Here is a 20,044-nt window from a genome sequence, read left to right on the forward strand (position 1 = left end):
CACGCTTTGTTTTAATAAATTCCCGGACTTGATTAATTTAGGATCACGTGACAGAGGAAGTGACGTATGTTTACAAACGCAGATTTCTCCAAGGGGGCGGAGTGACACAACCGCAGAGGCAGCAGATGTGAACCCATTGAACCCAAAGCCATCCCAAATACTTAAAGGCTCCTCCTCCGAATTTTTAATTATAAAACATTTTATATAGTATTATTAGTAAACCAAAGAGTAATATTTACATGTATAACTAAACATCAACTTTTGATAATGTTACCTCAAGTTGTTTTTGTTAAATATCTGTATTCTCAAAAACATTTACACAGCTAACTGCTCACAAATAATGATAGTTTTCCTTAGGTTTTTATGAACACCTCAAGTTCTGAAGTTATTTTTGTTATTTACCCTCCTGGATTCAAGCTCATACGTCTAATTCTTTTTTCTATTCAAGCATTCTGAAAGAAATTATTTCCAAGAAATAATCAGAAGTGAGTGGAAAGTAGTCCTTCTGAAGGCCAAATATATGCACCAAAGGTATTTTATCTACTCCAAGGCAATGAATACTATCATCTTTTTATCTAGGCCACCTCCTATAGCTGCCTGCATAAATAATGACTTCTTTTTTGGTAGTGTTGATGCATTAACACATCATGGCCTATTTACGAACAGAGGGATAATCTGTGTAGTCATCCCATATACTATAAAGCTCACACGCTTGCTTGTGTGCGTGTGTGCATTTATTTTTCAATCACATGCGGTTTGGGGATTAGTACAGCTTGGTCAGGACAAATGTGACATTTAGCAGAATTTAAAGGGAGATGAATATAGCATGTATTTTTAGCATATGAGACTTCTAAGTCTTATTTTCGACACTTTGCCCCAAAAATAGAAAAATAAACTGCTGAACAAGTGATGTATTGTGGCTGTGTTGATTCAGAAATGTCTATTTAACATGGGATTCTAAGACGTAAAGTCGTATTTTTGTTTATTCTTCCACTTTTTTACACTCATAACAGCACTACAGGGTTACAATTAGAGCTGTGATGGACATTGTTGTTGTTAAAGTGACTCCCCTTGAACACACATGATTACAAGCAGATATTAAAAGCAGAAAGTAGGAATATTATTCAATGTGGAGTAGTTGTCATGTGAAATGCAGAGTGCTAAAACTTTGAAATTTGACACCATATCCACCCAAAACAGGGGAAAAGTATTTTGTGAACTCAGTTTTCTTTTTAGCCACGGCATATTAAAAGGAAATTCCGTCACGTCATGATAGATTTTGTAGCTATTGGGTTAGCCATATTTCGCAGACAAGTTAGCCTTAGCTAAAATAAGCTTAAGATTACATTTTTTTAAAGATATTTTTATATAGACCTTTTTTGTTGATCTACTAATGATAGACATGTCCAGCAAATGTAATTGTTTTTGAATGGTTACATTTTTAGAAGTTTTTAAGGTTTTTCTCAGTTACTTTTGGTTATGTGTTGAGTTGTTGGGGTGAAATTCCGGAGCAATGTGGCAAAAAAATTGAGTTTGTCTCTAATGCAGCTCAGTAAAGTTGGACAAAATGAGTCAAAAATGGTCATCTTCCTGTGTCTTTACAGGCATGGCTTTTGAAGACTTATTTGGGGGTTTTCTGAGAATTGGGGTCCCGAGGACGCAGGCCAGTACCACAACAGGGACAGATAAGGTACAAAGTAATTTGGTCTTTGTAAAAAGTAGCTGTATTTTATTTTGATTTGGATTCTTCTCTTTATTTTTGGCTGAAGCGTTGTGGTTTAAAGGAAAATAAAAAGGAGAACGAGGAAGGATGCTGGGAATTTGTGGGGCTGGGAATGGTGGGGCGGGTAGGTGGGGTTTGTTGTGGTAACAGCTAGCAGTTTAGACTTTATGTTAAAAGCAATTTATAATCCGGAACCTCCAAATTTCAATTCCCCTGAGGATTTATGAGATGTGGAGCGCTCGGTTTGCTTTTTCTTTGGCATTTTTTGAGCGAAAAAAGGGGCTCTTAACTTGTTCATTGCCAGAAACATTTACAGTGGTACATATACTTATGAATACTTCTATATACGAAATATTCAGGTTAAGAGAAGATGTAATGGTGATTTTTTTTAAATGATTGGCTTTGAATTAGTTAAGAGAAGAATAAACAGAGGAAGTGGCATTTACAACTCAGGTGTCGCTGCTCATTAAAAAAAATAGACTGCACTTTTTTTTGAAAATATTGTTTACAGTATAATTAAAGATTGACAAAACTGAAAATATTCCAAAAGGCTTATTTTTCATTCCACTTAAGCTGGACAAAAGAAAAATCGAAATTAAAATGAACTTCATGTGAAAACCCATAGAGATTTCTACTCTATTTTATCCTAGTCCAACATCTGAAGTTCTGTTTTTACCTAATGACAAAATGAAATATACTGGTGTGTAGAGTAAATGCAGGCCACAGATTATTTAAATATTTTGGGAAAATACCTGTAAAATAATGTATAAACACTTATTATACTCCCGTAAGTCAATTAAATTGAATTCCAAATATGCTTTTTCCTGTCTTATTATTTAGGAAAACTGAGTTTAAACCAATTAGCATCAAACGTTCAAAGTTTTACTGCACTATGGATGATATGTTTTACAAACCAGCTACTTTTAGTCAAAAGATGTTTTGGTGTATGTTATATGTAATGATTGAAATCCATCTTGCATGCATCATGGTGTGTGTGTGTGTGTGTGTGTGTGTGTCTCAAGGAGATCACCCTGGTAACAACGATGAGGTGGTCTCCCTTCATGTTGCATGGGGTAGAGGTTACGTTAATACTGAGGTCGTAACATCCAGAGGGGACAAACACAAAAAAAAGACATTTGAAAAATGTAAACATCAATTCTAACACATTGCACAATTTTCATAACGTTCAACACTCATTTAAATAATTGTTAACTGTACAGTAGTCTTCATTTTACATATGGTTGTGTGTGTGTGTGTGTGTTTGTGTGTGTATGTGTGTTTGTGTGTGTATGTGTGTGTGTGTGTTTGTGTGTGTATGTGTGTTTGTGTGTGTATGTGTGTTTGTGTGTGTGTGTACACGTTCAAGGTTAGATCCAGGTTGGTGATGTCAAGAGCTGTCAGAAAGAGAAAGAACAAAATATTTAAATAAAAAAAAACATTTTGACATAACTAGTTTGGCAGGATTAGATAATATTTTAAGTATTCATCTATAATTTATCATGGCTGTGGTATATCACATAAAATTAGATTTATATACTGTTCAATATGACTAAATATAATGTAGGCCATGATATTTATTCATATAGAACAGTGTATAATTCTAATGTTATGTGATGTACCACTGCCATACCATGTTTACAATATTTACCACGAATGTGTGTTCGTATCACCTGGTCTACTCCCAGAAGTAAGTCAGGTACCAAATAGTTTCGTTCTTCAGTTGAGGGCCGAACAGAGGGTTTGTCTGGGCCAGGATGGCTATTAACCAGCTGGAGACAAACACCCAAAAATCAGTGTATGTAGGATACATTTTGCTAATATGCATCATACTCCCAAAAAATCTCCACTGCATCATCATGACTTCAAGCAAATGTTCAGATGGAGTTTGGCTCACCCTAGTGACGTTTTAGGAGTAAATATTTGACTATTTTTCCTCTATGTGAATATGGAAAAGTCCTACTATATTAATTGCAAGAACATGATATCTAAAAGCATTAGATGAATTGTCCTTATAATGTACCGCGGACGAAAATAATTGGAACAATGCATATTTGTAACAAAGTACTCACAAAAGGTAGCAGCAGACGGCGGTGAGAATCAAACTGGTCACAATCACGCTGGAAAAAATGACATTATATGATATTTCAAATTAGAAGAACTGGAAACTTTATCCTGGGACAACATTTTTTTTAGATGGAGTAAACTTAAATCTTGGTAAATCTGTGTTGCTGCCGTATGGTGGTATTAGACCCAGCAAATGTGAATTGTGACTTTACTTACTTCAAAACTAAAAGAATTTGGAAGAAATCTGTAGGTTAGTACCTTAGGGATTGTGCACATTTACTCGGTATTTTAGAAAATTAAAAATAACTAAGATCATTATCTTGAAATTGGGATCTACTAAAGGATCGTTTTTATAAACTCAAAACTAGAAAATGTGTAGCGAATTGACTTTTTAAAGAAAATATTTGAGAACATATGTTTGTAATATCATAATTCAAAGACTGCAGATGCTCAGGATATTTTTGAGGCAGATAATCATTGCAAAACAAAAACAAGAATTCTAAATAAGATGAACTGGTTGTTGTCCATGGTGCCTGTCAATCTTCCAGTTCTATGGTTATCATCATCCCAATCTCCATCACCATCACAGACTCAATTGTGACGTCACATACCAGAGGCTTTGTACTCAAGCTAGTATTTATCCTTATAGCAATAGAAAGGAAACAAATGCAGGATATTTTAGCAATGAGTTTATACAAAATCGCACAATAATGAACGATACAAATTAGATGTAGGGTGATCGTTGCTGGTTAAAAATCACCTACCCTCGATTAGGTCCTTTGGGAACCAAAAAAGGAGCGACGACCCCCACCAGCGCCCACAGCGTGGTGAAGCAGATCATAGGCAGGGCGAGGGAGTGGGAAACCATGGCTCCAGATAAGGGGGAAACGCGATTTTAAAAAGAAATTTGAGCCTAGTCGCTCAATCGGATGAGCATCAATGGCTGCTCTGAGATCGGTTGTCACATTAAGGTTCACTATCCGCTAAGCAAAGGGTCAAGGTGATTGGTTGAGAGGTTCTATTTTTTTATTGGTCGCCGTTCAGAATTCAGTTGCAAAAGACAACACCCACTGAGTGGTTTGCACACATGATTGGTTAAATAGGCTGTCGTTTCAAAGTGGCGCCAAATAGTTCCGTGTATCAGGCATAGACGCCGTTGGATTGGTGCAGAGCGTTGTCATTCAACAGTAGTCCCGCCTATTAATTGAGGGGGCCCTTAGCATGATTGGTCAAGTCATCTTTCCTTCACCGACCCTGAAAAGCGATGCAGCATCACGACAAAAATATGGTAATATGTATCATGTATTTTTCTATTACATATTTGTAAACTACAGTTTAATTTGTTACACATATGTTTAATAATGCCGTAACAAAAATGCCCACTTAAACTCATAATAAAAGACTGTTTTGTACCATTTTTTTTGTGACTGCATATGTTGTAGTATTAATAACATAAGAAAGCTGGGTAATTTAGCCAACTCACCTTTGATTGGTTATCATAATACTTGAATTGGTATTATTCCCTCATATCAGGTGACCACTTACAGTAAATACTGGTTTTTATTTGTTTGTTCCACAACTAACATAAAAAATAAAATGTGTCTTTTATTCATTAAACAAGATTCTTTCCTCTGGAATGGGCAAAAAAATAAAGGTGTTATCGTTCTTTTTAATGTAAAAAGACATATTGGTAACAACTATTTTAATTCAAAGACTCCTTTAGGCTCATTGACAGCGAAAATAACACTAATATAGTATTCATTCGTCATTCGTCCCGCTTATCTTCACGCGTGTTCTCTCATCCATTTCTACAAATACCAAATTTCCTGCGTAACCTGAACGCCCCATTAAAAGCCAAACCAGGTCGGCTAGCAACCGTTAGCTGTCAACAACCGGGTCTCAACCATCGCGCCGTGATGGAGGTGACACGCAAATGTGAGTTTTACTCGCCGGTGTATTTTACCACGTTCATATCTATCCATTTGGATTATGCAATAAACATGACTTGCGTAAAAACAATAAAGCGCGCGACTTTCCCATCTGCTGTCGCTAGCGCGCGGGTGCATTAGCGCGCTAAGCTAACGGCGACCTCCTTCTCTTGTGATATTTTCAGCTTTTAAAGACTGTTTAAACCTGGTGTACGCCGCCGTAGAGGAAGCCGACTTTCTCGCAATTGATGGAGAGTTTTCAGGTACGACTATAACTGAAATACAATCTAAGTAGGCACGTGAGAGGTTCTTGTGTCGCTTAGGAATCAGCGATGGTCCCAGCGTCAGTGCGCTCACCAATGGGCTCGATACACCGGAGGAACGCTACACCAAGCTTAAAAAGGTGGAAAATTGTCGCATTTTGACCATTTGAAAATAATCTACAGGCTAATGGCTCTTTTTCTGCGTCATCAAGCATTCCATGGATTTTCTACTTTTCCAATTTGGCCTGTGTACTTTCAAGTATGACCAGAACGACTCCAAGTGAGTGTTTTCCAAAATAACGATAAATAGAATTAACAATGTTAACCTAAATATTACGTGTCAGTTGTGTGTGTGTGTGTGTGTGTGTGTGTGTGTGTGTGTGTGTGTGTGTGTGACAATAGAAAATAAAATAAAAACAATTAAATCCATCATCTCTCACTCTCTTTCTCTTGCAGGTACATCACAAAGACTTTTAACTTTTATATATTTCCAAAACCTTTCAACCGGGCCTCTCCTGACATTAAGTTTATCTGTCAAGTAAGTTTCTCCCCAAAACCCCACCTTAAATATTTCATAATAGCTTTACTCCTAATGAGCAAATTTTCGATCTATTATGATTCTAGAGTTCCAGTATTGACTTTTTAGCCAGTCAAGGTTTTGACTTCAACAAGGTCTTCTGTAATGGTGAGTAAAATAAACCTTTTGTGTAAAACTTTTCCTCAATTCTGTGTAAAATGGCAGCCAGCCTATTTGATGCTGAGATCAATCCAAATTTCAGTCAATGATTTTTTTGTTCCAAATGTGGAACAGATTATTTGAACTGAGACTTGAACTTTAGGATCCACATTTATTGACGTTTACTTGAAGCGCACCAACGCCAATCGCCATGAAATACAAACATAACATCGCAAAAGGCACTCAAAAAGAGTTATGGCCTTTTTATAGTCCAACCTTTTAATCTCATAACAGGAATCCCCTACCTTAACCAAGAGGAGGAGGCTCAGCTGAGGGAACAGACAGAAGAGAGGCGGAGTCAGCAAGCCAACGGTGTCGGAACCCCGTCCTTCATCTCACCGTCTTCCAAGGGCCCCGCCCACGTGCCCGATGAGCACAAGGACTACATCAACAGGGTGGTGTACGTATTGAGAAAATGGGGGCTGAGGATGCCACTTGTTTTTTTTTTTTTAAATCAAGTGCTTTCACAACACAGGGAAAAGGTGGAGGCCCTGTTCGCTAGCACGGACAAGACTATTGACCTGGAGCCGTGCACCGGGTAAGTAATACTTGCACAGTGCTAACGTGCATTTTTGTTTTCATTTTACTGTGTATTATTATGCTTGTATGTAGTGTGTTTGTGTTTATATATATTTTTTCTTTGTTATAGGTTCCAGAGAAAGTTAATATACCAAACTCTCAATTGGAAGTGAGCATACTCTCTCAATAGTGCTTACTGCTTTGTCTGTTCAAAGGTATTAGTGTTTTCTATTTGATTGACAGGTTTCCAAAGGGACTGCATGTGGAGACTGTGGAAGTAGATAAGGTAGACAAAAAATGTTGTCAATTTATTGTTTTAAAATGTTTTAAATTGTATCAAATCAGGTTTTCAGAGCATCTCTACTCCATGCAAGTAGATGTTTGTGTACTACAGCAATTTTATTCTATTCTATTTTCTGACAGAAGGAGCGCTTTATCCAGGTCAGTAAGGTAGATGAAGAGGAGAAGAAGAAGATGGAGCAGCAAAAACTGGAAAGGGAGCAGGTTGGTTCAAATATGTCATTAACATGACAATTTCCTTACATTTCTATTCTTGAATATTATCTAATTTTGTTTTTTCTTTTCATTTAATTCCATTTAGTGCCAGCTAAACGATGCAGTCGGCTTTTCTCGGGTCATCCACGCCATCTCCAAGTCTGTGAGTCAGTCGTGGACTTCTGCAATTATTTATGACTTGATTTTGGAAAAAATAATTATTATGAAACGTGTCCGCAGGGTAAACTGGTGGTGGGCCACAACATGCTGCTGGATGTGATGCACACCATCCACCAGTTCTACTGTCCTCTACCCGAGGTCAGCTTATAGGGTGGCTGTGCCCATTTCAAGTATTGAAAAGCATCTTCTAAGCTCTTTTTGTTTCTCTCTATCCTCTCTAGGATCTTCAAGATTTCAAAGAAGTTACCATGTGTGTTTTCCCGAGGTTTGTGTCATGCTCCCCTATCCAAAAATGTTTTTTTTTCTTTCTATGTCTGCCTTTGCATGATTTTCTTTTTTTTTTTTTTTTTGCAGGCTGTTGGATACAAAATTGATGGCATCCACTAAACCCTTTAAGGTGAATTGTTGCTTGTTTTTAAATTTTTCCTGTCATTTGGAAGAAAAAAAAAATGTTCCTAGCACTTTATAAATCATTTCATGTACATGGCAGGAACTGATTAACAACACGTCTCTAGCTGAGTTGGAGAAGCAGCTGAATGAAAGCCCCTTTAAGGCTCCTCAAACTGGTAAGTGCAGCATGTTTACCAACAATCTTCCACGCCAAATGTATTCTAACTAAATTTCTCCATCAGAGGCGGCAATAGGCTTTCCCAGTTACGACACAGCCAAGGAGCAGCTGCACGAAGCCGGCTACGACGCCTACATTACTGGGCGCTGCTTCATTTCCATGGCCAATTTCATGGGTAATTCTTCACATAATTCCCCATAACATAACTAAGCGCATTCTCATAATCCCTTTTTTTTTCTTCTTCTTTAGGTTCCTTCTTGACACCACCCAGAGATTACATATCCGCTCAGTCCAAACTAGTCGAGCCATTCTATAACAAGTCAGTAACACTAATTAGCTATGCTTGGTTTTGAATCTGTCACTTTATTCTTTACCCATTTATTTATTTTTAAAAATAATTACCGTTTGTTTATTTTATAGACTTTTCCTGATGAGGATAATAGACATCCCCTACCTCAATATCACAGGACCAGACTGTAAGTGCTGCAACACAAAGAGTATACACATTTTATAATTCCTCTAGCCCTTTTTATTTTATTTTCACCAAAAGCCACACAAAATGGCAAGGTAGCCTTGGAAAGGTGTGTAAGACTTTGTATTGATTGTCTTAACAGTGCAACCGAAGAGAGACAAAGTCCTCTACGTGACCTTCCCCAAAGAATGGAAGACCAGTGACCTCTACCAGCTCTTTAGTGCCTTTGGTATATATATAGACGAGACTTGGGTGAATTTTCGTTTTTCCCAACAACTCTGCTCACTGCCATTCTGCCAAACGTCTGTTTAGGAAACATACAAGTCTCATGGATGGACGACACGTCGGCATTTGTGTCCCTCATGCAAAAAGAACAGGTACAAATAGCTGTGAACACAAGCCGCTACGCTGAGAGCTACAAGATCCAGACGTACGCCGAGTACGTCCAGCGTAAGCAGCAGGAGAACGAGAAGAAGGCTCCTGCCTCCAAGTCCTGGACGGAAGACAGGTGGCACAAGTCTAGCTACATGACCCCTGGCGCTTCTGGTGGCTTCGGATACGCCCGGTGTGACGTTATTTCACATTACTTAATCCACCTGGTGGGACTAGGCAATAAAAAAGCATGTCTATTTTTTCAGAGCTTTGAGGAAGCGTAGCGGAAGTCCAATCACGGCGGAGCAGGGAAGCACCGAGGCTGCAGATGGCTGGAGTAACTACTCCTTCTCAGACAGCACGGGAAGCAAGAAGATGAAAACTGATGGTGTGTAGTACTTGTTTTCTTTCCAACTCCAATAGGAAGGACAAATAAGTGTATTGTATGAGGCTGCACATTTACTAAGTATATAAAGTGCATTTTGCAGGACATATCCTGATTTGAACAATTTATTTATTCATTTTTTAATTTTTTTAGAAGTTGTGGAGAGTAAGACGTCAGAGGGATGGTTGAAAACCACGTAAGTCCGTTAGTTCAGGTTTACCACTCTGTGCGTCTGGCAACATTTTGACAGTGGCTCATTCTGTATCGCCATAGCGACGCTACGGAGTCCCCCGAGTCAAGTCCCATGAAGTCCCCCGATGAAGATGGTGCTGATCTGGCAAAAGATGCCGAAGGGACGCTTGGCTGGCATCAGGCCTCTGCGAGTGAAGCTACTCCCGCACGTAAAAGTCAAAAGAACAAGAAGAAATCTGAAGGTTTGTTGATATTGAATATTTTTTGTGCATCAACTAAAGTTGTTATAAAGTGTATACTTTGAAATCATCCTCAAAAAATGATTAACAGGTATGCATGATTATAGCTAACGTTAAAGTGTGCTAATTTGTTAGCTTGTCTTCTCCGATTTAAATGTAACAGCATGCTTCTCAAAGGGCTTATTTGGCAACCCAAAAGCGGACGGTATGTTGTTCACATCAATATTTCTTAGTTGCAGTACCTTTTTTGCCCACCAGTCTTTACATATTGTATTTTTAAAAATTTCAGATAAGGAAATTCAAAATTTTGGATTATTTTTAATTTTTGTTGCATTTTTCTCCATTTTTAGCTTCTAGTCAGTCGTCGCCGTCACTGTTTGAGGTTCCTGAAGTGTGGTAGCAGTCAACATGAGGCATTTGGAGTCTTCCCTGAGGAAGTCGACATCACTGGGAGAGCGCCGTCTAGCAGGTGTGGACCAGTACAAACACACACGTGCACACACATAACGCAAGCCATAATGACGGTTCTGCTTTTCCTCACTTCATCATGAATTTGAAGTTGTTCTTTTATAACACGTGGTAATACGGGAATGTTGGCCACCGTTTTTACTCGCGTGCATGTCAGTCGGTGTAAGCTGCTGTTATGTGAACATGTAGTTTACAACATCAGGATTCAGCGTGATGTCTATTTGAACAGCTGTCCATTTTTTTTGTTTTAAAACAATTATATCATGTTTTATCAAGTATAAACCATCAACTACAATGTGATAATTTATTACAGCGCTAATTTGGACCCTTAAGAAGGTGCTTCTACTTATGTTTTTGTACAGATGTTTTGTAGCTGTATGGAAAAAGTGTCAAAACAGTCGAAGTAGAATTTACATGGTTTTTGTATGAGGTTCAAAATCCTTCATATTTCCTTGAATAGAGAAAAAAAGGGCAGGGAGAATGAACAAAAATTAAAGAATTTTCTTACTGGAACTGCCTCTGCTAATTTCTTCACTAGGATCATGTTGGCTTTGTCAGACTGTCATTATTTCAAATGAGAACTTTATTGTATTCAAATACAATCTTTAATACATGAAATATCTTGCATTGATTCTAGGATTTTTCACGCTTCATCTCCAAAAGGCACAAACCAGGTGAAGATGGCTGCTGAGCACTGAGGAAATAAAAGAAACATTTTAGTTTTTTCTTTTTTTGAAGCATAATGACAGGCAAAAAAATTGTGGTACATTTAAGCAATTTAACCTGTTGTGTTTGAGCAGCAGCACCATAGACAAAGTGTTTTCAGGAAGGGATTTAAATATTTTGCCCACACGTACGTCCATCTTCTTCATCATGTGACATATGGCCAGGTCCTACACATAGGAAAATGACAGATAGGCTATGAACAACAATAATCTTGCTTTTTTTTTTATAAGTGAAAATGGCAGTGTTTTGCTGACCTGAGGTCTCTGGTGTGTTTGGTCTGTTAGATCTCGTGGACTTTCATCTGGCCGCATACTAGCAATGTGTGCTGGAGTTAGAGCTGGACATGTGATATACTTGTCTTTCCAAAGTTCCTTCCAGGACTCAACAGCTGCCTGTTTCCCCTCAGAATTCCCAAACTCTGCAGAGAACACCAATTTTTAAAAATAGTTTTTATGCAAATCGAGGGATGGGGTGATTAGTTAAAAAAAACCGTTTTATTTTGATAATCATTCAAAAATGGTATTCAAAAATAACATCTTACACAATTGGAAATGTGCCAAAGAAAATCAACTCACGTATGTAAGCATCTTTTCCATGTTTGCCCAACAAGACTCGCTCCACAACACCAAAGCGGCTAAAAGTCTCTATCAGACCTTCCTCGCTCAGCTCACTCTTCTTGACGGGAAGTGACGCAGACTTGTGGCCGTTCACCGCAAACTCGCCGACCGGGTCATACCCATTCCCGGTCGTGTGAAAGTTCAGTTTGACCGTGTAGAGGCGACACGCGTTGACTGCATCGCTACTTAACGCGTCCAGAGTCACGTCAAAGTCCAGTGTTGACTCATTGACAGGCCTATGAACCTGAAAACACAACATACGAGCGGTTATCTTTGTCACTAGGCATACTTAGACACATTTCTGGCGAGTTGACAAGTTTACTTTCATGGTGTGTCCACACACGGTAGCACCGTTCAGCATTTGCAGTGCTAGCGAGGCTCCTTCCAGAAGTTTGAAGTCCACCATTGCATGAGTCTAATACACAGAACCCAATGTAAGCAAGATATTTAAGGTTTTTAATTAGGTGTGTAAAATAAATACAGCTCACCCTATGCATGGTATTCAGCATTCTGACAGTTCTGACAGATCCACAACACCGGAACAATCGCCTCACTTCTTTCTCACAGAAATCAATTGGAAATGGACCAGCAAATACTACACACAAGTCGCGAAGATGGCAGCTGAGCTAAAACCCAGACGTGCGCATTTATTAGGACAACACATCAACTTGAAATTGTAATTCTTTCACTTTTCACCTTATTCTCCAGAAGAGGAGGAACATGTGTGAAGGACGACAAGCCAAGCACAGAGAAGAAAGGACACGTGCTTTGTCTCCGGAAAGACGCTAGAACCTGTACAAAAGTCCACACACGTTTTCCCAAAGAGCAGCTCGCTTTTAACCAACCTATTCTGATATTTTCAGACTCAAACCTCACCTGTTTGTCAGTGTTGTGCCACTGCTGATGAGCTAGATCTAATGGGAGATCAGAGCGTTTTCCCATATAGGAGACGGACCGCCCGAGACGCTGCAAAACGTCCCCAAACCTGCACGCCAGACATAAAGGGTGAGACACAAAAATGACTGTAAACATTACCTGTCTGTACGATTAATACCTCTGACTGGGAGGGGGTTCTGTTGACTGACATGGTGTGTCTTCTTTTTCCATCGTCAATCCCCAAAGTTCTTCCAGGTGATCCTCAACAACCTTCCAGGATAGAAGAGAACATACGTACCAAGGTGTGTCGTTTACACTCCACTTTTGCTAGTGAATAATACTTTGCTATCTGGTTGGTACCTGTAGAGGTGATTTGCTGATGAAGTATTTTGCCAGGTCCAAGGCGGCTAAGGCGTCCTCAACGGGATGGTGTCCTTTCTCCTCCTGGGTTTGGATGCTCCTGCCGAGCGCCACCTTGGCCAGAACCTTCAATTTGAATCTTTGTCCAAATTCCCTTCTGTACAGCAGTGACGTATCGATCAGGTGAGGGTGGATCAGCTGTGACGAGAGCACCAATTCAATCCTACACAGTATTTTCCGCACCTTGCATTTATTGCCTTTTAGTGTTCTTACTTTGAGAGCTACCAGGTCGTTATTTATGTTGTGACCCACCAGGATGGCATTTGGAGGCAACAGCTTCATAAGCATTACTTGGACATTGCGCAAGGTGGTTCTGACCGAATGCAACATGTCCGCCGTGATGCCTGAGAACCTGAGGGTGAGACACAAATCCTATAAATGGCTTTTGTCATCAGCATTTGAACTTTATTTTACAACCCACCTTTTAATTTTCAATTATTTTCCTATAGTATCTAGCCAACTCATTATATTACAATACCCAATCCATAACTTTACAGTGACCCGTTAATAATCATTGAATAAACTACAAAACAACTTGTTAGTTAGAAATTACATTGCATGGTGGACTTACTAGTAATTTATGTATAATTGTAATCTGATAACGATTTCTATATTGGGTTTGAGTCTGATTTTTCTACTTTTTTGATTGTGCTTATGTGACAGGGTGAAGTAGTTGATGTTATACATGAGTGCAGGTGTTAAGTTAAAAAGGGACTCATGCCGCTAGCATGCGTTAAACACGGGGCGATGACGTAATGATTAACCAATGGTCATAGACCTTGGTATGGTTGGATTATAACGGGTTGTTAATATGTTACTATGTATATATTTGAGTGTTATTGTATATTATGTTTTGTGTGAATTGCTTGATATAACTAAAGTTGGTTTGAAATACAACAAAGGACCTGTCTGATTATTTCACCCGTCTTTTAAAGGCGAAATACCACCACCCCGTGGAAAATCACGGGTACAACACTTACTCAGTGAGGTAGTTGAGTATTTTGTTGTCAGGTTTGACCAGCTCATCCAGAAGACACGTACCCTCGCCGTCCACCAGGGAGACTCGGGTCAGCTCATAGCCCCTCTTTGTGAGACACTTTGGCATAATCACCATTAATTGCTGTGATTTGTTTAGCATGCAGGGGGCGGAGTTAAGACAGAAACTCATCTTACCATTTCGCAGTCAAGTCCAAAGAGAGGGCTGTCGTCTGTGACGTTGTCGCAGTCGATGACGGCAAAATCTTCAAACCCCGGCAGCCCTGATGGACGACAGAAAGTGAGCGGGCGATGAGGAAGAATGATCGAACTGACTGATCACCTTTTACAGGGAAACGCTTCTTGATCAACTCTTCTTGGGTGAGAATGTAGGCTGTTGGACCTCGCTTTTTGGTACCAAACTTGTTGACCACCGGGTGCGTCCTCAACACTGTTGCATACAAAACAATGACATTAGTTTTCTGAATTCATTTGTAACTGGAACATTGAGAGTGGATCTGACCATTGTGCAACTTGCTGTTGTCCTTCTGCTCCTGTGACACAGATAATTGTTCTAATCCGTTCACTTGACTGTTGAATATTGTGGAAAGCAAGCTGCAACTGCTGCTTGATGATGTGAAGCTCAGTCTCTGACATGAAGGGAAAACAATATTGACATCCACCATATGCATTTATGGAGATCAGGTACTTTTTAATGTATACAACATACATTACTATACTTGGTTCTCAGGTTGTTGAGAATCATGTAGTGTGTGTAAAAGTCACTTTGACTCACACCCTCCACCAATACTACATTGATGTACTTTTCTCCATGGAGACTACACCAACTACAATACAAAATCAGGGGTTAAACTGAACAAAGAGAGGATTTTTGTGTGCATGCTATATCAATAATAATAACAAGTGAGATAGTGACCTTGGTTGTTTGACTGTGTTGTTGCCCCCCAGAGCGGCGCATTGGAGGAGCTCAGTCAACTCCTCAGTGTTGATAGGATTTGAGAGATAGTTGGGAAACACAGTGATCCGTGGCTCAACATTCTCTGCCTCATCAACACCCATATTTTCACTTTTGAACCTCTTTGCCGCATGGCGGTGATTAATATGATCCCCATTTTTCTTCCTTTTTTTTAGACCCAATGACTCTGACAATGAGGACGGCATTTTAAAGCTGGGGTCCATGTACCTGGAATCAAGAATCAGGTGAACATTTACTGTCATATCAAGTGAATATGTTAAATTTGAGAAATGAGAGAATAAATTAGCGACTTTGTGAATAATAAGTAAACTGGTAAGTTAACCTAGAATGATTACTGGCAGTACCCCTTAGTTCAATTTGATCTGATAATGGGAACCACTACAACCTTAACAGTTGGGTTGTGAGTTAGTGGTCGAAATTTTGAGTAGTTGATATAGTAACTTTGAACGCGAGGAGAGAGGTGATGTATATTGAATTAGTGATTTTTGAAATAGATTTTTTTCTTGTTAATCAGTGTTTTACATCAGTAGTAGTTCTCATAGTAGGGAAGATATTCGGCCATGTGAGTTACCTGAAATGGTCTTGATTTAAAAAAATAATGGTTGATCACATAAATGATTTACATATTCGGTTACCATGTAATAAAATTGCAGTGTAGGTCCCAGATCGTCCGAAATTCACATCGTTAACACGTTGAATATTAAAATAACACTGAGGTTTATCCATGCAACACAACGTGTCTGTGGGGAAAGAGAAAAGTTACTGATGTTGGCTACAGGACTTTCAAAACAAATAGGTAAATTACTATTAATCATACATATATTGCAATTATCGTGTTATTATGATTTCATGTTGTTTCAATAAATAAATCACTGTTTTATTGTAGATTATATATTAAATTTTTTAGTCTTATAAAACAAGTATTCGGACTAATACGGACGTTAAATCTTTATTTTGAAGCGAATATCTGCATCCGTTTCCTGCTGACTCTCTAGTTGATTTCGCTGCCTTGTAGTCCAAGCTAGTCAAACACAAAATCATAGATTAGATTAGTTTGAAATAAAAAGCGCGATGTCCATATGAGGAAGATCCACGCACACAGTCGTCAATTATCCATATAAATGGTGCCATGCGAGTAAGAGACAAGCCCAATTATCGGAAATGTCGACAAAGAAGCTGGCCAAGTGAGTATTATGGTGATTGAAACCAATCTTTGTGTGTCAGCCGGGCATTATGTTGTTTTGGTTTTGCAGCTCGACTTCAACAAATAGTGAACCGATTCAATGCTACCTTTAAAAATTGAGAAATTATAGTAATTATAAAAACAAGTTTATTAAAATTATTGTATCAGCACAGCTTCAAGTAAATCCATGTTGATCAGAAATTAAATTTATGGCCAACAAGATCTTGAATTGATTAATTCATTATCAAATTTGTTTTTGATGTGATTAATTGAGTAATCATTGCACCTCAAGAAGCATTTTTTTTTTGTTATTGACATTGTATTATTCTTCCATTAATCTCCACAGAGAATTAGGACTGCTGAGGCAGCGTACTGAATCATCCAGCGGGTCAAAAAAGACATCGTTATCTAGTTTGTGACGTTCTTCCTATATTTAAAAAGCATATTTAGGATGTGGCATTTTATAACTTGCTGTATTTAATACTTTACATCAGAGCAAACATTTTCTTACCTGATCGTCATTGATTTTGAGTCCACATGCTGGCGCGAGAAAAACAATCCTACACAAGAAATAAGTGAGTTTCCTTTCATTAAATATTCCATATTATGTTTTGCCACATTTTAATCACTGTCTTTTGTACTTTCGGATACAGTCGAGTTCCCTGCGGTTCTTCTCAATACATCCACAGGGGAGATTGAGTTGGAATTTCACACGTATGTCCAACCTCAAGAGCGTCCAATACTATCAGCTTTCTGCACTGAGCTAACAGGGATCACACAGGTGATTGCAAATATACTCTTACATATTTTTAAGTATAAATTAAGTTTTGCTTGAATAAAATTTTGCTGTTACATAGTGAAATACATTATTACAACAATGAAAAGTTTTTAAAAAATCATATATATGATTATGTTTTAGTATATTCATCATTTTTAACTGATCTGTGTGTTTTTTACAGACACAAGTGGAAGGAGGCATTCCTCTCCAGATTTGTCTCTCCCAGTTTGGACGCTGGCTACAAAAACTACGCCTGGAGAAGGGCATGGTCTTTTCTCCTCAGCAACAGAGCTCCTCCTCTGAGTCGGATGGACAAAAGCTTTGTGCTTTCCTCACGTGGTCAGGTAAAATATCATTTTTTCTCCCCTCCATCAAAAATACATTATTGGATAATTATCAATAAAATCTGTACAATGTCAGATTGGGATCTCGGCGTTTGTTTACACTTTGAGTGTAAACGCAAGCAGCTCAACAAACCCAACGTCCTCAACAGCTGGATCGACCTGAGGAGTACATATAGGGTACGTTTATTTTGACAAAACTCTTTTAATGCTAAATAAATGTGAAAAATGAGTATACTTTGATTATAGATGTACAAAAAACCTAAGATGATTTAATCTTTTATAGATGTTCTACAGCAGGAAACCCAAAGGTCTAAATGGAGCACTGCAAGATTTAGGGATACAATTTTCTGGCAGAGAACATTCTGGTACAAAACGTATTTTACACAAATACTCAACAATTCTTCATATTAAATCTGTTCTCCACTTTTTATTGTATTCTTTTAAGGTCTGGATGATGCCAGGAATACAGCCCAGTTGGCATTGAGGATGATGAGGGATGGGTGTGTGATGAAGATCACAAGAAGTTTGGAGAGGGTGAGTGGACGTCCAATCATGCACTCCAATTCCTGACCCTGGCTTCTTTTCATTTTCTACAACCTTTATGTCCCTTGCAAAAAGTGTTTAAATTAATAAATCTGTTTTTGATGGTCTGCTCTGTGACTTTAAGATGTGTGGTTACATTTATAATTTTAGCTGCTGTTCAATTGACAAATTATTGTCCAACAAGTCCATCATATATCAAGAGCCAAAGTCTAAGTAAACAAGAATAATGTGGTAAATTAACCAATAAAGTTATAACATGACAATATAGATCGTTTGTCTTAAACTAATAAAACTATAACTATTGAGAGTATAATGATGACGCAGACATATTACAACATCAAAACACGCCCATATTTCTAAACACTTTTAGTACTCAAAGTTCAACCATAACCCAACAGACCACAGTAATAAATATATACTAATTCTCTTTTTTCAGACCCCCTTGGCAGTCAAACCCACCAATGTAAAAAATGGTGAAAAATTAAACGCTCACAAGAGCGAAAAGCAGGAGACCATCCCAAATCAAACAATGTCCAATGGAGAGAACTGTACTTTCCTAAAGCAAGAAAACGGTGATCTTGTCCAGAATTTGCTGTCCCCAAAGACTGTTCTGGATGTTATGGCAACACCACAGTGGGGCATCCAGCACAATATCAATAGCAATGGCCTGGTTCTGTGCTCCACCGTCATTGGTCAACTCAACCCTCCAACCTCAGATTCCAAACGTTCAGGGGATTTCTCTGTGGAAAAGGAAGACAGGTTCACGTATGACGAAGGGCTTCTAGAAGATTCTGAGGGAATTCTCATATCAGATGCTAAAGCTCCAAAGGTAGATACATCAAATACGCCGTACGTATTCAACCCCAAACACTTCTTTATCCAGGAGAGGACCCCTACTCCCAACACTACCATTTGTAATCCCGCAAGCGTCAGGACTCAAAACGGCAGCGTCATGTCTTCGTGGACGAATAATGGGAAGGTGACGCCGCCATTGTGTCACTGCGGACGCCGCGCAAAGCGTCTGCAAGTGTCCAACGGTGGGCCTAATCATGGCAAAGGATTCTACTGTTGCGCTGGTCGTCGCTCATGTGACGGTTCAGGGGTAGGGGCGCACCATAGTAAGGGTTGCGACTTTTTCAAATGGGAGTCGGGGCTAAAGACGAGGTGGTCTTTGTCGTCCACTAACATCGGAGCTACCCGGTCGGGTCAGAGGTCGAACATGAGAAAGAGTTGGTAAGGACCTAAATCCTAACATCAAAAGAAGAAAAGCATGTCATTTTAGGCATCCCATGCTTAGGTTCTCAAATCATGGTTTTAAACCATACCAAATAATGGTATGAGTCACTGTTGGGTTTCAAGACTGAGTTTCAAATCATGTTTTTAATACCTTTTCACAATATTTCTCATTTTTATTCATCATGGCAAAGACAATGAAGCCTTACTTATGAATGCTTCTACATACAAAATATTCAGCTTATGAAAAGATTCAATGAAATCCTTTTGTTCTGAGATACAAAAAAAATACAAGTTACGAAACATCAAACAAAATGAAACATCCCCCGAATGGTAAATATACTTCCTGTAATCATGTGTATGTCTACGTATGTTTACTAAGCTGTCACCTGGAATTTGAACCTATTATGTAACACTTTTGCATTTCTCATTCATTCTAATGCTAATAAATTATTTTCTTATCTTTTTTCAATCTTCTATATATATAAACACACACATTATATATATATATAATATATAATATATATATATATATATATATATATATATATATATATATATATATATATATATATATATATATATATATATATATATATATATATATATATATATATATATATATATATATATATATATATATATATATATATATATATATATATATATATATATATATATATATATATATATATATATATAAATAATATTTAATATTTGATATTTATATTAATCTTAATTAATACAT

At 38.1% G+C, this 20,044-nt stretch overlaps 4 protein-coding genes across 8 annotated transcripts; 2 read left to right on the top strand and 2 right to left on the bottom strand.

The window, feature by feature from the left end:
• Positions 1–965: 965 nt before the first annotated feature.
• atpv0e2 (ATPase H+ transporting V0 subunit e2) lies at positions 966–4,780 on the bottom strand. Its single transcript, XM_077719566.1, has 4 exons — positions 4,552–4,780; positions 3,793–3,840; positions 3,394–3,492; positions 966–3,117 (listed from the first exon to the last, which is right to left on the bottom strand). The coding sequence occupies exons 1-3, from the start codon at positions 4,653–4,655 to the stop codon at positions 3,399–3,401; spliced, it is 246 nt and encodes an 81-aa protein (XP_077575692.1). The 5' UTR covers positions 4,656–4,780; the 3' UTR covers positions 966–3,117; positions 3,394–3,398.
• A 687-nt stretch (positions 4,781–5,467) lies between these two features.
• parn (poly(A)-specific ribonuclease (deadenylation nuclease)) lies at positions 5,468–11,117 on the top strand. Of its 3 annotated transcripts, none has more exons than XM_077719016.1 (25): positions 5,468–5,722; positions 5,901–5,978; positions 6,039–6,118; positions 6,191–6,258; positions 6,435–6,516; positions 6,603–6,663; positions 6,949–7,114; positions 7,190–7,252; positions 7,364–7,402; positions 7,477–7,519; positions 7,660–7,737; positions 7,835–7,891; positions 7,969–8,046; positions 8,130–8,173; positions 8,263–8,305; positions 8,399–8,474; positions 8,541–8,651; positions 8,726–8,795; positions 8,897–8,952; positions 9,091–9,177; positions 9,261–9,513; positions 9,587–9,708; positions 9,859–9,901; positions 9,979–10,139; positions 10,487–11,117. In XM_077719016.1, the coding sequence occupies exons 1-25, from the start codon at positions 5,704–5,706 to the stop codon at positions 10,534–10,536; spliced, it is 2,028 nt and encodes a 675-aa protein (XP_077575142.1). In that variant the 5' UTR covers positions 5,468–5,703; the 3' UTR covers positions 10,537–11,117. The 3 variants fall into 3 exon arrangements, with proteins under 3 accessions (XP_077575142.1, XP_077575141.1, XP_077575139.1); XM_077719015.1 differs by having other exon boundaries at positions 5,470–5,722; positions 7,657–7,737; positions 9,862–9,901; XM_077719013.1 differs by having other exon boundaries at positions 5,473–5,722; positions 7,657–7,737.
• Positions 11,118–11,170: 53 nt separating this feature from the next.
• On the bottom strand, positions 11,171–16,099 carry rexo5 (RNA exonuclease 5). Of its 2 annotated transcripts, none has more exons than XM_077719012.1 (18): positions 15,787–16,099; positions 15,156–15,422; positions 14,949–15,066; positions 14,742–14,868; positions 14,562–14,669; positions 14,417–14,502; positions 14,224–14,339; positions 13,457–13,595; positions 13,184–13,381; positions 13,002–13,093; positions 12,824–12,932; positions 12,644–12,739; positions 12,436–12,573; positions 12,270–12,362; positions 11,906–12,191; positions 11,585–11,748; positions 11,388–11,497; positions 11,171–11,298 (listed from the first exon to the last, which is right to left on the bottom strand). In XM_077719012.1, exons 2-18 carry the CDS (start codon positions 15,416–15,418, stop codon positions 11,238–11,240), a joined length of 2,304 nt encoding a protein of 767 aa, XP_077575138.1. In that variant the 5' UTR covers positions 15,419–15,422; positions 15,787–16,099; the 3' UTR covers positions 11,171–11,237. The 2 variants fall into 2 exon arrangements, with proteins under 2 accessions (XP_077575138.1, XP_077575137.1); XM_077719011.1 differs by having other exon boundaries at positions 15,851–16,098.
• Positions 15,178–19,679, top strand: eri2 (ERI1 exoribonuclease family member 2). Of its 2 annotated transcripts, none has more exons than XM_077719018.1 (9): positions 15,178–15,439; positions 16,745–16,809; positions 16,893–16,973; positions 17,052–17,179; positions 17,358–17,520; positions 17,597–17,697; positions 17,804–17,885; positions 17,966–18,054; positions 18,500–19,679. In XM_077719018.1, the coding sequence occupies exons 1-9, from the start codon at positions 15,417–15,419 to the stop codon at positions 19,298–19,300; spliced, it is 1,533 nt and encodes a 510-aa protein (XP_077575144.1). In that variant the 5' UTR covers positions 15,178–15,416; the 3' UTR covers positions 19,301–19,679. The 2 variants fall into 2 exon arrangements, with proteins under 2 accessions (XP_077575144.1, XP_077575143.1); XM_077719017.1 differs by lacking the exon at positions 15,178–15,439 and adding an exon at positions 16,081–16,399.
• The last annotated feature ends 365 nt before the right edge of the window (positions 19,680–20,044 follow it).

Source organism: Stigmatopora nigra, chromosome 6, assembly GCF_051989575.1.
Source record: "Stigmatopora nigra isolate UIUO_SnigA chromosome 6, RoL_Snig_1.1, whole genome shotgun sequence".
In the NCBI taxonomy this organism is placed as follows: Eukaryota; Metazoa; Chordata; class Actinopteri; order Syngnathiformes; family Syngnathidae; genus Stigmatopora; species Stigmatopora nigra.

Coding starts and splice junctions, on each gene's coding strand:
- eri2 (XM_077719018.1), top strand. CDS start 15,417: ATGTACCTGGAATCAAGAATCAG. Junction 17,886..17,965: donor TTCTGGCAGAGAACATTCTG/GTACAAAACGTA, acceptor TATTCTTTTAAG/GTCTGGATGATGCCAGGAAT. Junction 18,055..18,499: donor TCACAAGAAGTTTGGAGAGG/GTGAGTGGACGT, acceptor CTCTTTTTTCAG/ACCCCCTTGGCAGTCAAACC.
- parn (XM_077719013.1), top strand. Junction 6,517..6,602: donor ACATTAAGTTTATCTGTCAA/GTAAGTTTCTCC, acceptor TTATGATTCTAG/AGTTCCAGTATTGACTTTTT. Junction 8,953..9,090: donor CAATATCACAGGACCAGACT/GTAAGTGCTGCA, acceptor TTGTCTTAACAG/TGCAACCGAAGAGAGACAAA.
- atpv0e2 (XM_077719566.1), bottom strand. CDS start 4,655: ATGGTTTCCCACTCCCTCGCCCTGCCTATGATCTGCTTCACCACGCTG. Junction 3,841..4,551: donor CCCAAAGGACCTAATCGAGG/GTAGGTGATTTT, acceptor CATTTTTTCCAG/CGTGATTGTGACCAGTTTGA. Junction 3,493..3,792: donor GCCGTCTGCTGCTACCTTTT/GTGAGTACTTTG, acceptor GTTTGTCTCCAG/CTGGTTAATAGCCATCCTGG.
- rexo5 (XM_077719012.1), bottom strand. CDS start 15,418: ATGGACCCCAGCTTTAAAATGCCGTCCTCATTGTCAGAGTCATTGGGT. Junction 15,067..15,155: donor AACACAGTCAAACAACCAAG/GTCACTATCTCA, acceptor TTTGTATTGTAG/TTGGTGTAGTCTCCATGGAG. Junction 11,498..11,584: donor AAACACACCAGAGACCTCAG/GTCAGCAAAACA, acceptor TCCTATGTGTAG/GACCTGGCCATATGTCACAT.